Below are 17,603 nucleotides of genomic sequence, written 5' to 3'. Positions count from 1 at the left end.
GGTGCCTACTCCAATTATACTTGTAACTATTTCTTGTCACATAAATCAAAAGTTTCCGAGGTCTCTAACGATTTTAAGACCAAAGATGAAAATACGTCAGATTGTGAAATTAAATTTTTTAGTTGAGCAAGGGGATATATCACTCTTAGGTCTATATTGGATAGCTATGGGGTCACATATATATAGAGCTTCTTATGCATGCATAGAAGAACAAAATATGACTACCAAGAGGAAGCACATATAGATAGTGTAAATGAGCTTATGTCTTCTCAATCAACTACCCATGAAAATTAAATTATGGTCTTATGCCTTTATTCCAATAGTCTTCCTTATAAATTGGCCTTCATCATATATTTTAGAAAGAAGAGCCCTTTCAGCAAACAATCTTAATATGCCTTTCTTTGCATCTTCGGTTATGCTTGCTTTCCAAATTTGAAGTGCTATTGAAGGCACAAACTTGATTCCAAATCATATGAATAAATTTTACTTGGTTATAGCAAATAACGCAAGGCATTACTATCCGTCTTTCTTGAGTTGGATGTTCATTTCTTTTTGCCAACAAATAACTTGAAGTCAAACATGTTGCCTCATCTCACCAAATTGAAGATATACTCATGAAACCTCTTCCTCCCACATGGTTTAATCTTTTAAGAACCAAACTCAATGCATGATATGGGTTGTTAGGTTTGAAGGGGATGTTGGGGAAGGCATTTAGTTACAAGAACCCAACAAAGGAAATAGTTTTTCACATATTGATGGTAATGGCACCAAATGTTGTCGATGAAGTCAATGAATGCATTCATAATGGATATGTTAAGACTAGCAATGTTAGTTCTGGTGACCATGAGGAAGGATTAAGAGTGCAATCAAAATCCAGATATTATGAGGATCAATGTGGTTTCCCGAATCAAGCTGGACACTCAAAACCTAAAACTAGTCTTAGTGGAAGCAGATCCATACACTCAATGTGAATGAGGCCTCATTGTCTCTTCTATTTAATTTTGTAAAGATCTCTCATATCTAATGAAGTTCACATAAACCTAAAAAGTGTATGACCAACAAAAAGAGAATGTACGTTTTTCCAACTGAACCTCTATCATTTTGGTTGCCTTGCCTTTCTTATTATATTCTTCTAGGGTTAAAGCTGTCAGACACAAAAGGCTATGAAGGAGGGAAGAAGAATTGATAAACAATGTGGGGAAATGGAAGACCAATAAATTGCATCTTGATAGGTAAAGGAATTGCATAGAACTTAAAAAGTGAATGCATGAGCTTTTTAATTGGAAGAACAAGTCAAGATTATCATAACATGAATGTTACTAGTCTGTTTATAATTGGCTATTTATTATGTGCTTAAAGTGTACAACAACAGACTCATTAGGCCACAAACTGCTATTCACTTGACTATATAGTAAAAAATTGACAAAATGCATGTCAATATATATGTGTGTGTGTGTGTGTGTGTGTGTTTGGGGTTGGGGGGAACCTCCTCTTGGAGCTACCTTTTTCCATCACTAGTAGATGCAGTGGTGAGAGACCCCATTTGAGTCCTCTCTCTTTCTCTTCCATATGTGGGTAAGGCACCCGACAGGTCCCTCCACTAGTCTGATTCAAAAGAAAAACAAAAAAGTGTGATTTCGAAAGGGCAACAATCAAGATTACCAACCAGCAGACATCCCTGTCCACCATCATCTTATATCCGAACAGCTACATAGGAACTTCTTGACCAATGATGAAGAAATGATGTAGTCACTTGGTTATCTGAATGTAAAGCAAGAAGAGTGGCAACCAACATTTTTTCATACAAACAACAACTTCCATGTGACACACATACTTCACTTATGTCCATGTGCATGATAGCTTATAAAGCATATCAATGAATACTTTATGTGAAATTTCAATATCATGTTAAGAATAAGGTTGGGCATCCGGCCCGGCAGAACCTGATTATCATAAGTCTCCATTGGGCTTGGTTGGGTGATTGATAGACTTCTTACCCACCAATTTATAGTCAGTCCTGACTGGTTCAAGAGTTCGTTTGATATCAGACCAAACCCACTACCTGATTCTCATGCCCCATTTTATAATGTCTTCTGCATATCTCTCTCCTTAAAAATATATAGTACATAAGTAAACTTGTACTTTTCGTTTGCAGTTTGTTTCTTCATCACTATTTCAAAAATTTTAAAGGACTATTTTAATGAGTTTAAATGCACTTTATGGCTTGTGCAATGGGTTTCAATTTAGAATATGTGGGTTCACATGGTACACCAAAACTTAAACCCATTTGAAAGGGTTGTTTCTTTTGTATTAGCTACTTATTAATGTTTCTACATTCGACATTCAAGTAAGATCATGTAGCACACCAATTCTAGACTTTTAGTCATGTATCAAAATTTTTTAGGAAAGCCACCTAGAAAACAGTCATAAAAAGAGATTGGCCCTTGGGTTGAGGTATCAAACTTGGCTCCTAGTCGAGCCCCAACAGGCCCTCATCGGGCCTATTGAACCTGTCTGAGTCTAGTAGGACCGGGGCAGGTTCTTTGGGCCTATTGGACTACAACCATGGCCAGCACCCGTGCCCGTTTCGGCCCGATGCCCACCAAAAAAGCCAATTTCTTTGAAGCAACTTTCTTTTTTTTATGATAGTGTATAAGAGTAACCTTGGTAGCACTCGACTAACTTGGTCGCACAAGTAACAACGAAAACTCAAGAACTATTGCATTCCAACCCTAATCCTAGTTAAGGCAAGCTCCCATTAGAGGGGATTCATTTCATTACTCTGGTGAAAAAACCCTTGGGATCACCACACCCCATGAATATATAAGACAATTTTAGGGCTGGTCTAAGACCTGACCCAAACAAAAGACTATTACTCCTTGACACATATCATGCATGTTTCTTTATTCAGTTATCCCCTCAAACTTATATACAACTTTTCTTTAAGTACCACATCTAACCCATGACTATCACTATCCCTCCCTCAACAATTACCTTGTTCTCAAGTTGCAAATGTGCAAAAATGTTGTTGGAGATTAGTCTTCCCTTATGTTTCCACATTCAATCCCCTTGTCATTCTTCCAAGTGATGAACTATTATCTTGTTGGTTGAGTCATGCATCGAATTGATATCGAAATAAGACATGACAAGTTAGACTCGATGTTCCAACCACCTTCCAATGTCTTGCACCAAAGGTGATCAATGATTTTCCTTTTCTTTACATCATGGTTATGAAACTGGGCAAGGTGATGGAAATAGCTTGATGTAGATTATTCATTTTACATCCAATGGTCCAGGATGGTGAGGCAGCCCTTCAGGCACACACCTATCGGCTCCTTCTTCATAATCTCTGAAATTTACATCCCATCAACTTTGTGACCAATTTGGCTGAGTAGGTCTAGATTTCTTCTGTTGGATGCAATCATGCAGGTTGTTTATGTTGCAAGGAGTTCGGCCATTGGCTCTCCCATCTATCAAATTTCTTTCCTTCGCATTTTAGATGTCTTTTAAATATTTTTGGCCGTTTGAGGTGCCATGTATTTCCTCCACTTAGGTCTTTAATTTGATATGCCTTCCATGAAAACGATCCAATTTCAGAACCTTCATAAGATCCAATATTTTACATGTGAAAATTTTCATTGTTTTTCTTTTGAATATGATGAACGTTCTGTATTGGTCGTAGATACATAGGTTATATGTATAAATATGAACAAATTATGTGAAAAACAATTTAAAAATTGTGTACATATGATTTGTACTATGCATAATAGAAGAAAGAAGTGCATTCATAATTTACTTTACCTTTTTTTGTATATAAATTAACTTTTGAGGATTTCTCTTAAATTCTATCATAGAATTTCCAAAGTACCTATGTTTGAGGAGCAAGGGAAAATAAGAGACACATATATACACACACACATAGCATGTATAAACACATAGGGCATACACACATAATTTTTTTTTAATGCTTTCTCTCAAGTGCTGTTTGATTACTCCAGACTTAAAAGACCATACATCTTATATGGATCTGATTTGACATGCTGTTATTGATACAACAAAAGATCAATGATAATATGATTCATCAAACTAAAAAGAATTAGAGTACGTCAAAATAATAAGATCAAGGTCATTATTATTTTTTTTTAAGTAATAAGGTCAAGACTTATAATCATTATTTTACTTTTTTTTAACTGAAAAAATGCTGAATTTAAAATAAAAGGCAGTCAAATCCTAGAGTTATCAAATCGTAGGCTATCAAACACACTGAAAGGCGGAATACAACGGCGTCTCCCGCTCGAAGTCGCTCTCCCCGACTCTTTCTTGTGAGTGAACTCCGGTCTCCCTCTCTTCTTTCCCCACTTCTCCCTCGCTCTCTTCTCACCGGCCCTCTGGTTTCACCGTCTCCCCCTATCAGTCCTTTCTCTTCGGCGACAGACCGCCGTACCCGAACCTGCCGAGCACGTTTCTCTGTGCGTTGCCTCCCCTCTCTCATTGCCGTTTGTTCTTGCGCCGGCCGGCGGCGTCGCCCAACGCACACCAAGTTTGTCCGTCAGTTCGAGCGTCATAGCCGGCGGCTCCCTCGGGTAACACGCATACACACTCTCTCTCTCTTTCTCACTTCAGTGGATCCCTCCATTCTCTCTCTATCTCTGACTCGGCCAGGGGGTCGACGCCCTGTCGCTCTATTGCGTGCTCTCTATGCGTCGGCCCATGGCCAAAGCAAATCAGAAACGTCGTCGACTATGTATACATGTACCAATATACTGTATACATATGCATATTCTTATTGATTTTTTCTGGTCCGACTTCACAAATGAGTTAAGCGACTGGAATCTATGGAGTTGATAGAAATTTATCAGCATTATGAACACAAATCAATTCTATGAGAATTCCAAAATTAACTGTTTGAAAATGACAAAATCTTGCCCCTATACAATTTAATGCATGCATTAATCTGTAGGATTTCTTTTCAAAACCTATAAATTTGAGTCATTCAAACTCATCGATGAAATGTGATTTGGAAAAAAAATCGGTTAGACGACTTTTGCAAAGTTCAAGTCATGCCATGCCTGGAAATGTGGATTGGGATCAAGTTGTTTACTTTGATGAAGAACAGAACAGAGATTAAGGGCGTTTTGGAGTGCCTGAGTTTCTTTAGCTTCGAGGTGAAACATACCCGTGGTTTTGCGCATCTACTCTTGGACCTTTGTCGAACATGCATCAAAGAAATGGGGTGCTACGTTTTTAAGTGGGTGAAAATAGCCGAACCAGAGGAGGTTAGAAGATTTTCATCTCAGGGAAAGACGTCCCCCAGCGGATTGGAATTTGGGACCGTCTCCTCTTTCCTTTTTTCCTACGGCGCGCTTCCTCTTTCCCCTGCAGCAGACTGCCGTCCCTCTTTCTCTCCTTCTCTGCCCGACGGAATCTTCCCTCTCAACATGGCATGCCATAAGGAAACAAAGAAACTGTTCACAAACACAAACGACTAATCTAAGAATCAGCCAGCATCCAAAATTACAAAGAGATCTACAGAGTTGGCACTATGGGTGACCATTTTTAGAAAAGCGAGCTTAATTATTTTTCCGTTGTCTGACTATGCTGGGCCAACGACATGACCTATGCTGTTGGATAGCCTGGCTGAACTGACTTGGGCAAGAACAAGACGACGGTTGGACCCGCAATGGTGGCTTTGGCTTGGAAAACTGCAGTCCTTTCCTTCCTTGGGGAGCACTGGTTCTCTCCTTTGTTGGGACTTGGGAGGAGAGAATGTTTTCTAAAGATGTTGCAGAAGAATAAGCGGTCTGATCAACGTATACTGCGCGCCGGTCGCAAATACGATTATATCAGTCTATTATTTGAGACCTTTTGCATATACATGTGGTTCATGAAGACATTGGGAATCCAAGGGACCAGACACCTGGTTAGGGCGTCACCTTTGATGAGCCAAAAGCCCTGGGGTCTCAGACCGACGAGGACAACTATTGATCAACCGTTGGACTAATTAGAGTCCGTTTGTTGATGTTGAAAAGATTCAGTGTAAGCATACATAACTGAGCTCAAGCCTGACCAAACATGAGCAGTAATTTGAGGCTAATTCATGTTTGGAAATGATTTCTTACTCACATTGGCAACATGACACCTTAGAATATGCTAAATACATAACAGTTAAGATGCATAATTGAATAATGGTGATGGATAATATATTTAAAAATGAAGATATAATGGATGTGCAGCAGTGTATGGATGTCATAGAAATAAATAGGCCCAAGTTTGCGTCACCTGGCGTTACGCTGGAGGTGGTTTTACTGTAAAGTTTTAGTATTGATGTTAGTAAATGAAAAAGTATATGTTTATATTTAATCAAATGTCTTTATGAAATAGTCCGTACTATATATATGCACCCACGGATATGCTTTCGAGAGTCGCCCATGAGACGATCAGACGAGCATGCAAGTGCCAAGAGCAGTCCTCCGCGTTTATCCCAAGGCCCAACCAACGGGAAAGCCGGTGGCCCGACTTCTTCGCAGCGCAGCGTCAGCCACCTTTGTTTGGAGGCTCTGGCGTGCCTGTAAATCGTCTGCACTGTCGCGGCAAAAGAGACGCCATGTTTTTAAAAACTTTCTTTCCTTTTTGCCTTTTTTTTGTCGTTGACGTAACAAGACTGGCTGACTGAGGGGTTCGACTTTCGAGCTCCAACTCTTTCCTGTGAGTCATCTCCCTCCTGTAGGGTCACTAGCGACCCTCTCTCTCTCTCTCTCTCTCTCTCTCTCTCGCTATAGCAGCATCTGAGCGAAGAGGAAGAATCTCCTGAAGCCTCAAGGCTCCATCAGGTAACTTTCTTCTTCTGTAACAATGTTCCCATTCTTTCTCCTTCTGTTCCCCATATTCCGGCCTCCCTTCCTCTTTTTCTTTTTCTTCCTTTTCTGCCTCTTCCCCATTTTTTCTTCTTCTGCTTCCTCTACTTCTTCCCGCCATACCTTCATTCTTTTGCTACATTCGTTCTTCTCCTCCTACTCTCTTGTTCGTTTTCTTCTTTGTTTTTTTAGCCGACGCCTCCCCTGTCTTCCTTCTTCTTTACGTGCCATGACGTACCCTTATTTTCTCCATATGTATCTTTCTTTTTTCTTCCCCACATTCTTGCCACCATATTCATATTTATTTTTCATTTTTGAGAATTTATGTTTTTATAAGTTTTCTTTTTTCAGACTTGTTTTTTATATTTTTGCATGTGCTTTTAGGCGCTACTTTTATCTTTTTTCCCTTTCAGTTTCTTGTGTTCAAATGAACAACAAATTGTGGAACTTTCTTGGATATGCTGAATGCGCATGCTTTGTATGTGCTTTTCTGTTGTCTGCGTTTCCTTATGCACACAAACGTTTCTTTCATGTTCATAGTATCTGGCCCTTTTCCTCCTTGAATCTTATCGGTCTTTTTCTTGGCGGCCGCCTACTTCCTCTTGGTCCCGCCTAGGCCTTGGACAAGGTCTATCGCCTAGATCGTACCTAGTTCTTTTTGATAGGAACGTTGCAAGGACAGACATTTTGTCCTTTTGGTAGATCTTCCTAGATCTTGATGAGGCAGAGCATGACAGAGCCACCTTCTTAGTTGCTTTTTTCTTGTTTTTTGTACTATGCGTCGTGCTACCTGAAATGTACATTATGAACTAAGGAAATAGGAGGTCCTTTCCCTTTACAAATCATCAATAGTAGGTGTGTTGGTTGTTTATGTAAAAGTAAGCATTCCCAGAACGATGAGAAATGTAATTACTATCTTCATTTAAAACTGTTGCCTTGTCGGGCTTATTTGATTCTCCTCTTAGATTACAACATTGGGCATCAACCTAAACTTAGTAGGCTTCAATAGTGTTAGGCTGTCATGTTGTTTGTTAATGTTAAAAATTTGGCTATGGTTAAAGTGCTATTACTTGGATGTTTCTTCAATTCTCTCAGTGCGTGGGAATAACTTCTAAGTGTAGGAAATCTAGTGTTTAGTTTTTTGAGCTGCATAATCTTTGAAGACTGAATTCCAACTCTGTTACATGAAAGGTGCAATGTATGAGTTCGTTCATCCTCCAGTTGCAATTACACCAATGTTTGAATTGGATCATTATCGTTAATGAGCTTCACAACTTTGTTGCCACCCACTTTTTTGACTCAACATCCTTCTAATCTATGAATGGATCTATCATTCTTTAGAAAACAATTAATTGATTAAGTGATGAATTTGTTACTGGGTGTGATGAAGTGATAAATTTGTTATTGGATGGCTTTTGATATCTGTTCTTTCATTATAAATAATAAAATCTCCATATTTCCACTACTGATATTGGTGCTGTTAAGATTAAGTAGGAACCATTATTCATAATTGAACTTGGATGCCAATTTCCATATAAGTTTGGCCCTAGTCATGGGAATTCTTCTTACCCATCATTTTTACCTTAAATTGGGTCATACATTGTATTTGTATCTTTAATTTTTAATACACCACCTGTTTGCGACCCAGGTTGTGTATCGTATCGTAAATTTAAAACGAGACGGTACGTATCATACGATACGTACCGTCTCGTTTTAAATTTACGATACGATACACCACCTGGGTCACAAACAGGTGGTGTTTTTGTATGTGTATCACATGTATCATGCGATACACAACCTGTATCATACAATACAGGGCAATACACCCCGTATCGCACGATACATGTTTATTTGAAAAATAGGTGGTTAAAACCACCCTTTTTCAAACTAATTTTTAAAACTTGTCTCTCTCTTCATTTCTGAACATATCTAATAGTTGAAGAAGGGGGAGATTGTGGCAATTTTCTCAGTTTCACCATGAAATCGTCAATTTGAGGGCAGATTTATGCATGGATGATTGATTCTTGTTTAGGTAAAGAAGGTTTATATCTTCTACGAAAGATGAAAATGAGAATGAGATGATAAAGATTATGAGTGAAGCTGTTTTCATTTGTTATTTGCATTAACATTGAACAATTTTGTCTTGTGATGTGATGTATAGCATACGACTGTAAGTAAAACTTGGTTTTTGATGTGTTATGGATCTTATGACTTACTTATGAGTTATTATGTAGATCATCTTATAAATTACGTTTCTTGATGTCTTAGTTCATGTTGTGTTGTTATATGATATTATGACTACTTATTAATGTTTGTGAAGTAACTTCATACCTATAATAAGCCTGCTATTACGTATAACATGTTTTTTCATTAAAAAAACATAATTTTTATTTTTCTTGATTTGTCTAATTTATCTATAATTTTTTCTATTTTTTAAATTAAAAAATAAATTTACGATACACATACAATACATTATGATACTTTACGATACGGCATATCTATTGGCCTGACAGATACGACTTACAATGCGCTTTTTACAACATTGGTATTACTTATGTCAATTTGTTAGTGTTTTTAATTATCAAAAAGTATGACCTACTCAATGATTAGCCATGTTGCTTCTTTATTTGTTTCTTATTTCCTGAATGATCCAAAATGTTGGAGTGGTTGGTTCTTGATTCTGATTCCGACACTGCTTGCTCTTAGTTCTACTCTAATAACTACAATTTTCAGCTATTGGAGTTTGTATTTTGTAATTCTGCAGCCTGATTTTGAGGCCCTTTACTTGAAAACTGTTCAGTGGGATATATGTGTTGTGACTTTCATTTCTGACGTGGATTTCCATAGTCGATGTTCATGTGGATTCTTCCAAGAAAATTTGCTGATGTGGTGGTTGAACAAATGTATAGGGTGTCTCATCACCTTCCAGATGCACTGGTGGAACACAGTTTCCAAACATAATAGGAGCTGTTGCTTCAGCGCAGAAACTACAAGATGCTGTTCCCAGATACAGCCTTATGCTTTTGAAAATCCAGGATAACATAAGAACTGAAATCCACAACTTTCAAGAACTCAATTACAGCCCTCAAGTGAGAGTTTTGAAAAAAAAATGACTAGAAAAAAATGTTATTCAACTATAGTTCTCCAAAATTTTCTGATTGTCCTGATCCTGTATATTTTCTAGTTGCTTTTCTTCCAATTGTTGTCGTACTTTAATGATTTGGTCCAGTTTTCAACAAATGAACTTTGAGTCCTTGGATTGGGCACCATCAAATTGCATAAAGTACCAGATGTTGTTCCAGCAATATTTTAAAAATTGAATTGTAACACGAATCGGTTGGGATGATCTATATGCCATATTGTATGTATCGTAAACATATAAAATTATTTTTAAATCATAAAAAATAAGAAAAATCAGTAAAATTCTGAAAAATAAAGAAAAAACATGAAAAATGTGTTCTATATAAAAACTCATCACTCACATAATGAACATTCATGATTCATCATTCATAAGCCATAATATGTTAAAAGCACATTAAAAAAATAAAATTCCTAAAATCAATAGAAACCTAAGTCACATGGGTACTTCAGTAAGATCCACATACCCGTGTCACCGTACCTGTACCCAAAATGGGCACTTGGACACACTGGGGTACCTTTGAATTCAAACTGCTTAAATTTTATTTTGATTTAATTTTTTCCACCTTACTTTTCATTCTATTTTTAGAGTTATTGTTCATTAACATACTAATGTTTTTATTTATATCACTTGTTTACTAAAATGTTGCTTTCATTTTGATTTTTTTGTGTTATTTTGCATATATACATACATATATCCTGTCGTACCCCCGTTCCCGCATTTTTTAAAGTTGTCGTGTCCGTACCCGTATCTTCGTACCTGTACCCAAACCGTACCCGTACCCATGTGACTTAGATAGAAACCTATAGTAAACTTAAGAAAACAATGGAAATATATGTAAAATTTGAAATTTAGATATTACATGTTTGGTAGAAAAAGTAACACAAAAATCTTCTTTCCAAACATGAATGAGTTTCCCACGAGTAAATCTCCCTTCATAACTGGCGATTTTTCCCTCAACTTGATGATTTATTTGGCAATTTCAATCCAAAACCTGCACAAGTTGTCCCTCCCAGAGCTCTTAGACGTGTTAGAAAGGGAACAAATTAGTGAGTGCAGTGAAGAAGTGCATCCCTTGCACAACAAAATGAAATACAAACTTAAGAGTGCAATGAGAAAGTGCAGATAGCAGAATCCAATAAAAAACAGATAGAAAAATAGACGTTAAAGATACAAACTTAATGACCGACTCTTGTTGGCTTGTGTTGAGTGCGAATCCAACAAAAGGGGCATGGTGCGTCTGTTTGAAAAATTGCATCGTATGATAAGATACGGTCCATATCGGTCGTCACATGAAAAACGTGTATCGTAAGTGTATCTTATAAGTTTGCAACCTATGCAATACAGACAGCATTGGTGTCAAGTGCTTTTCCCAGCCTTGTTAATTAATTCTCTGGTGCTTACCATTGGCTGCTATTTTATAACATATCAGAACTCTATGTTAGAGAAGGATTCACCACTTTTCCTTATTAATCATATATACAATTCAGTTACATATATCAAAGCATTTTTTAAAATCTAAAAATTGAAGAACAAATTAACATGTCTTCCAAGCGGCAAATATTTGAACTCTGAATCCAAGTTTAAAATAAAAGGAAGTTGGTTTTGATTAGTTTGATGCTGCTCAGACCTTTGCATCAGGTAAACTCTAAAAAGTGACAAAGAAAGCGTCTTGCTGGGTCTCAGGAAGTTTATTGGTGTCACACACCAGTTACACAGGCTGTAGGCAACCAGGATTCGAAGATGGAATCGGGAGACACAGAAAAAAAAAAGGAAGGAAGAAATGCAAGTTGGGATAGCTGAGTTCCAGCTTGAACTTACTGAAAGATTTAATTCTGTGGACAAATCAGGCTATTGCATCCACACCTTTTCTTTATTGGCTTGACAGTTTTAAGTGGAAACTGAAAAGCCAAGCACCTTTTAACTTTTTCAGATACATTTGTGTAATATATGACCTAGTTAGATGCATGGAAATGTTATTAAGGATAAAATTCAGAAAATGTTTGTCAACTCTGAACTTTGAAGTTTGAAATTTGCTTTTTCAGAGGAGTTTTACCCAGATTGAGATAATGGAATGGAGATACGTAGTCTCATGTTATGCTCTTTTTCATGTTGTGTCTAGTGAACGTGCAAAGTTCGGGTGAATTTCCATCTGAAATAGTAGCATATCTATTTCATTTATTGTATCATCTGTTTTACCAACTCTGTTCTGGTAATTTTAGATATTACAGAGCGTCATTTTCTGACAGTGTAATTGACGTTGTGGCTTCGTTAAATTAACATGGAAGCACTTTCATCATTCACATATTTAACTTTTTTATAGCTGTCATATTTCTCTGTTATCATATTTCCATCCTTGTTTCCTTTTTTGATAATAGAAGATATTTTCCTTCACAATTTACTTCCTTTTAAGTGTACTGGGTGTTGACAGTCATCGACTCCTCTTTTCCTTTTTCTTCTTAAATAAATAATTAGTGTTTCAAGCCAAAGTTAGTAGGGTTTGCAGTGAATACACTCCTGGCAATTTCCTGAATTTTTGTTATTCTCTGTCTTTTTAAGCTGTTGATGAGATAATGCATCAAGTTAACACAATTCAAGAAGTTGATGCTGTTTCTTATGGGAAACAACAGCTGGACACACATTTTCAGCTGTTGGTGGCAATGAAGAGACCTGATTCTGGTGGAAAGCAAGGAATTCCAGTTCGTCTTGTTGCAAACCATTTCCTGGTTGAATTTGATTCTTCCCTGCCAGTGTTCCACTATGACATCAAAATATCTCCGGCACCATCAAAAGAGATCTCAAGGCTCATCAAACAAAATTTTGTCGAGGAGAACTCACTTTTTTCTGGCAGCTTCCCAGTCTTTGATGGTAGAAGAAACCTCTATAGCCCCATCAGGTTTCAGAGCGACAGGCTGGATTTCCTTGTCAATCTGCCCTTACCTGCCTCCTCATCCACTGGATGTTCCAATATGACACAGAGGCATAAACTTTTCAAGGTAAGCATCAAGCTGGTATCAAGACTCGATGGGACAGACTTGATTCGCTGCTTGGCAAGTGATGAAGAGCATCATGTCCCTCTTCCTCAAGAATACCTTCATGCCTTAGATGTTGTTCTCAGGGAGTATCCAACCGAGAACTGCATACCAATAAACAGGTCTTTCTATTCAAGGTCAATGGGGGAGGAGAGGAGCATTGGTGGAGGAGCTGTTGGATTGGGAGGATTCTTTCAAAGCCTTCGACCAACACAACAAGGTCTTGCCCTCAATGTTAATTTCTCGGTGGCAGCTTTCCATGAGAGCATTAGCATTATTCAGTATCTTCAAAAGCGTTTTAACTCTCTGAGGGATTTGTCCCAGAGGAAGACAAGAACTCTGATGGGTGAAGAGAGGAATGAGGTTGAGAAGGCCCTAAGGAACATCCGGATCTTTGTGTGCCACAGGGATACTGATCAAAGGTTTAGAGTTTTTAGCTTAACCAGTGAAACGACAGAGAATTTAAGATTCGAGAGTAAGGATGGGGAGTTGCTAAGGGTGGTGGATTACTTCAAACAGCACTACAACCATGACATCCAGTTCCGGAATTTGCCATGCTTGCAGATCAGCAGAACCAAACCATGTTATATTCCAATGGAGCTCTGCATTGTCTGTGAGGGCCAGAAATACATTAGCAAGCTCTCTGATGAACAGACCAGGAAGATCCTTCAGTTGGGCTGCCAGAAACCGAGGGAAAGAATGGGGATTATCAATGGTCTCATGCATGGAGATGTTGGACCAACAAGGTAAAATGCATGCTCTGGAAATTGCCATCAGTTGGTGAATCTTGGTTTCTCAATGTTTTTGTCATGGTCTTATCTTTTCAAAAAGACTAGGGGAAATTTCTCTGTCTCTCCCTTTAAAATTCAATTCAAATACTGGTTTCTTTCTGCCTTACTTTTTATGTCTTTCCTATTGTTTTTAATTGTGCGCAACATATATGATGAACAACATTCTATTTATGGTTTGCACCTGGTTTCCTTCTGCCTGTTTCTGGTGACTCCTTTTGTTATTGTTTGTGTACAAAATCTATGATCGGCAACATGTTCATTGTAGTTTGCACGTAGAGAACAGCTAGACTGATGCTTTCTGTTCATGGGCAGTCTTAAATATGCAAAAGGGTTTAGGCTGCATGTTTCTCAAGAAATGACCAAGTTAAACGGAAGATTACTTAGTCCTCCCCGGTTGAGGCTTGGCAACAATGGTCGCGTTAGGGACATAATCCCATCTAACCAGGATCGTCAATGGAATATGATTGACAGCCACGTCCTGGAGGCCGTGAGGATCAACAGATGGGCGCTCGTAAGTTTTGGGGGCACCCCTCAACAGCATTCGTGTATTCCCAGATTTATTTTCCAGCTTGCTCAGAGATGTGAGAAATTAGGTATTACTCTAAACCGAATGACCATAAGGCGGCCACAGTTTGAGCAGATTCAAGCACTGAACAATGCCTCCAGGCTTGAAACCATACTGAGAGATGTCCAAGAAGCTGCATCTGGTAATCTGCAGCTGGTCATCTGCGTCATGGAGAAAAAGCACAAAGGTTATGCTGATTTGAAACGTATTGCAGAAACAAAAATAGGTGTTATAAGTCAGTGCTGTCTATACCCCAACCTGAGCAGGTTGAGTCCCCAGTTCCTGACCAATTTAGCCTTGAAAATAAATGCCAAGGCTGGTGGAAGCACAGTGGCATTGTTCAATCCCCTGCCTTGGCAAAACCCCCGTTTGTTTGCTGATGATGAGCCTGCAATGTTTATGGGTGCCGATGTGACTCATCCCCATCCACTTGATGACTACAGTCCGTCCATTGCAGCTGTGGTTGGTAGCATGAACTGGCCATTTGCAAATAAATACATATCGAGGATGAGATCTCAAAGGCATAGACAGGAAATCATTCTAGATCTACAGGAAATGGTGGAAGAATTGCTGGATGATTTCTGCCACGGGATCGGCCAACATCCCAAAAGAATAATTTTCTTCCGAGATGGAGTCAGCGAGACCCAGTTCTACAAAGTGTTGCAGGAGGAGCTGAAGGCTATCAAATCAGCTTGTCAGAGGGTTCCTGACTACAACCCGTCCATAACTTTTGTGGTTGTCCAAAAAAGGCATCACACCAGACTGTTTCTTGATGAGCTGAACAGCAAAATTGCTAACAGTCATGGAAACATTCCACCTGGAACAGTCGTGGATACAGTGATCACACATCCAAGGGAGTTTGATTTTTTTCTCTGTAGTCACTCTGGGGTGAGAGGTACCAGCCGACCAACTCACTACCATGTTCTTTGGGACGAGAGTCATTTCAGTTCTGATGAACTACAGCAACTGATACACAACTTGTGCTACACTTTTGTTAGATGCACAAAGCCTGTCTCATTGGTACCACCAGCTTACTACGCTCATCTTGCTGCATATCGTGGTAGAATGTATCTTGAAAGAGCTGTGTCTGCGGCAATGAGCTCAAGTCCCTCCAGATTCGCTCTCTCAAGGCCTGCACCTCCATTGGTGACTATTCCATTGCCCAAACCAGATGACAAAGTGAAGAAGCTGATGTTCTACTGCTGACACCATCGGATTCTTGTATATAGCTGGTGTTGTGCCCTTTGTGAACTTGTAATTCTTTCTAAACTTTAAAGTTGTGTATTTTACAACAGATTGGTTCTACCTTCAATAACCTAATTTTGATGAGTCATTTCCCCAAAAATGTTGGGGCGACCTTCAAAAGTGGTATGACATGCTTTATCTAATATATTAATGTCATAAAAGTGGTTATTTTCAGTATACTTGCTATATGCATTTCTTCCTTTTATTTATATATGCCAATATTTCTTCCAGGTGACATGCCGAAAGTTAGTCAAGTTTACCAGTCAGCAATAAGGATATCAAGTTTCACCTAGGCGTCTTAAACGGGTAAAAGTTGGAATTCCTTTCTGTAAGATTCTTCAAGCGCTTATTTAACTTTTAAGGCTTCATAACGTTCATTGATTTGCCTAAATTGCTAGTAAAAGGTGCAGGATACTTGTGTACAAGGGCCCAAATGTTTGGTCTTTCAAAAAGAAAAGAAAAAACACGAAGTTGCAACTTGTGGATGCAAATAAATTGTAGCCTTGAAGGTAGTATGAATTACTGAATGGATAAAAATCTTATGTTAAATGCGTAGCAAAACACCAGGTAGCAGAGATTTCATTGATGTTTCTTGAAGCTTCATTTCTTTACCTTTCATCAAGCAGCAAATTTCTCAACCTGGTGATCCATTAGTAAATCTGACCACTTAATTGAGTGTTGAGTTCCGCCTATCCATTGAGATTCAACTTGGAACAATTGTCTTACTTTTAGGTCTGACTAAGGAAAATTTCGTCAAGAATCATCCGATGCTATCATCCTCCAATGAAGAGCACTACTACTATACTACATACACACTCTCTCTAGGGACAAAACAATGTAAGCTTTCTTATATTTATGTTGCTGAACTAAATTCTGAATTTGTTGTATACGTATGATTTGTACGATCGAATTATGCAAGATATCTATCAAGATCCAAACCCACTCAACAAGTTTTGTTTACGTGTTACATCTGAAATTGGTTCAACTAAAATTAACAAAACTCTTCCGAAAACTCTAATATAACCAATCTGATTGCATGCTTGTTCTGACGGGCTTGAAGGAAATATACCGGTGCGGTACTCTGGACGTGATACAGTCTGATTATACACAGCGTGGGCACGACTCTTAATCACAATAAGAAAAAATTCAACTTTACTGGCAGATTCCTACTTTATTAATCGGACATCTTCCGACCTGAACTGCACTTCTTTTAATTTGATGTTCTTAACTAGTTCAAGACGCCAACCATGATAAGGGTTTAAAGATATGAAACCAAGGAATTTAATCAAGTTAAGGTCTTCCTCTTGTGTGAGGCAGAATATCAATTGGTAGAATGCATTCAATATTATCCTAGAGAGTTGAGAGAATTACCGCCTGATTATGAATTAGCTAGCGTGAAATAACCTACTGGAGAGTTAGGGTTTTTGTTAGCAACGTTCTATATATATATATATTGTAAAGTTTTTTCTTCTTGTTTTTCTCCTTAATTTCTTTTACTGTTTATGTAGGCATCAATCTTCTTGATTGTGAGGTAATGGAAAAAGAATGGGGCCCTTTTCACCTGCATGTAGGGTTGCAAGGAAATTAAGTTGAAAACCCTAACATGGTTAGGGTTTAAAGATGTAAGACAGAGTAGGTTAATCAAATTAAGTTTGGTTGATCCAGGGTGGGGCGGGCTGCAGCCAAGTGGGTTAAGGTAGTGGATTGTGAACCCACCATTCAATGGGTCAAGTCGAGTCATTCGCTCATTCACACCATTCATTATTTTTTTCTTTATTTTTATTTATGGTGACGAAGAATAAAAATATCACTATATTTATTCATTTTTATTTCCAAGCACGGAATAACCCCAAGGAATATTCTACCAATTGGGATACACCATGTAGCCAGATTTGGATTTACAAAACCCAATCATATAAGGGCGGCTGCGGGCCAGATCTGCCATATTGACAAATCTCAAGACAATTTCCATCACAT

General features: G+C 38.2%; 1 protein-coding gene across 6 annotated transcripts; it reads left to right on the top strand.

The window, feature by feature from the left end:
• Nucleotides 1–4,392: 4,392 nt before the first annotated feature.
• On the top strand, nucleotides 4,393–16,409 carry LOC116263874 (protein argonaute 7). Of its 6 annotated transcripts, XR_007574583.1 has the most exons (5): nucleotides 6,443–6,830; nucleotides 12,553–13,771; nucleotides 14,129–15,635; nucleotides 15,858–15,932; nucleotides 16,359–16,409. XR_007574583.1 is itself a non-coding variant. In XM_031643683.2 (4 exons), the coding sequence occupies exons 2-3, from the start codon at nucleotides 12,567–12,569 to the stop codon at nucleotides 15,585–15,587; spliced, it is 2,664 nt and encodes an 887-aa protein (XP_031499543.1). In that variant the 5' UTR covers nucleotides 4,393–4,583; nucleotides 12,553–12,566; the 3' UTR covers nucleotides 15,588–15,635; nucleotides 15,858–16,301. The 6 variants fall into 6 exon arrangements, 4 of the variants coding, with proteins under 4 accessions (XP_031499543.1, XP_031499544.1, XP_031499542.1 ...); XM_031643683.2 differs by lacking the exons at nucleotides 6,443–6,830; nucleotides 16,359–16,409 and adding an exon at nucleotides 4,393–4,583 and having other exon boundaries at nucleotides 15,858–16,301; XR_007574582.1 differs by lacking the exon at nucleotides 16,359–16,409 and having other exon boundaries at nucleotides 14,129–15,749; nucleotides 15,858–16,301.
• The last annotated feature ends 1,194 nt before the right edge of the window (nucleotides 16,410–17,603 follow it).

Source organism: Nymphaea colorata, chromosome 11 (assembly GCF_008831285.2).
Source record: "Nymphaea colorata isolate Beijing-Zhang1983 chromosome 11, ASM883128v2, whole genome shotgun sequence".
Taxonomy (NCBI): Eukaryota; Viridiplantae; Streptophyta; class Magnoliopsida; order Nymphaeales; family Nymphaeaceae; genus Nymphaea; species Nymphaea colorata.
The sequence above is the reverse complement of the archived record's forward strand: the minus strand, read 5'-3'. Positions and strand labels throughout refer to the sequence as shown.

What these genes read in the sequence shown, in the direction of transcription:
- LOC116263874 (XM_031643683.2), top strand. Translation starts at nt 12,567, where the DNA reads ATGCATCAAGTTAACACAATTCAAGAAGTTGATGCTGTTTCTTATGGG. An exon ending in GGAGATGTTGGACCAACAAG is followed by an intron (nt 13,772 to 14,128) that starts GTAAAATGCATG and finishes GTTCATGGGCAG; the next exon opens with TCTTAAATATGCAAAAGGGT.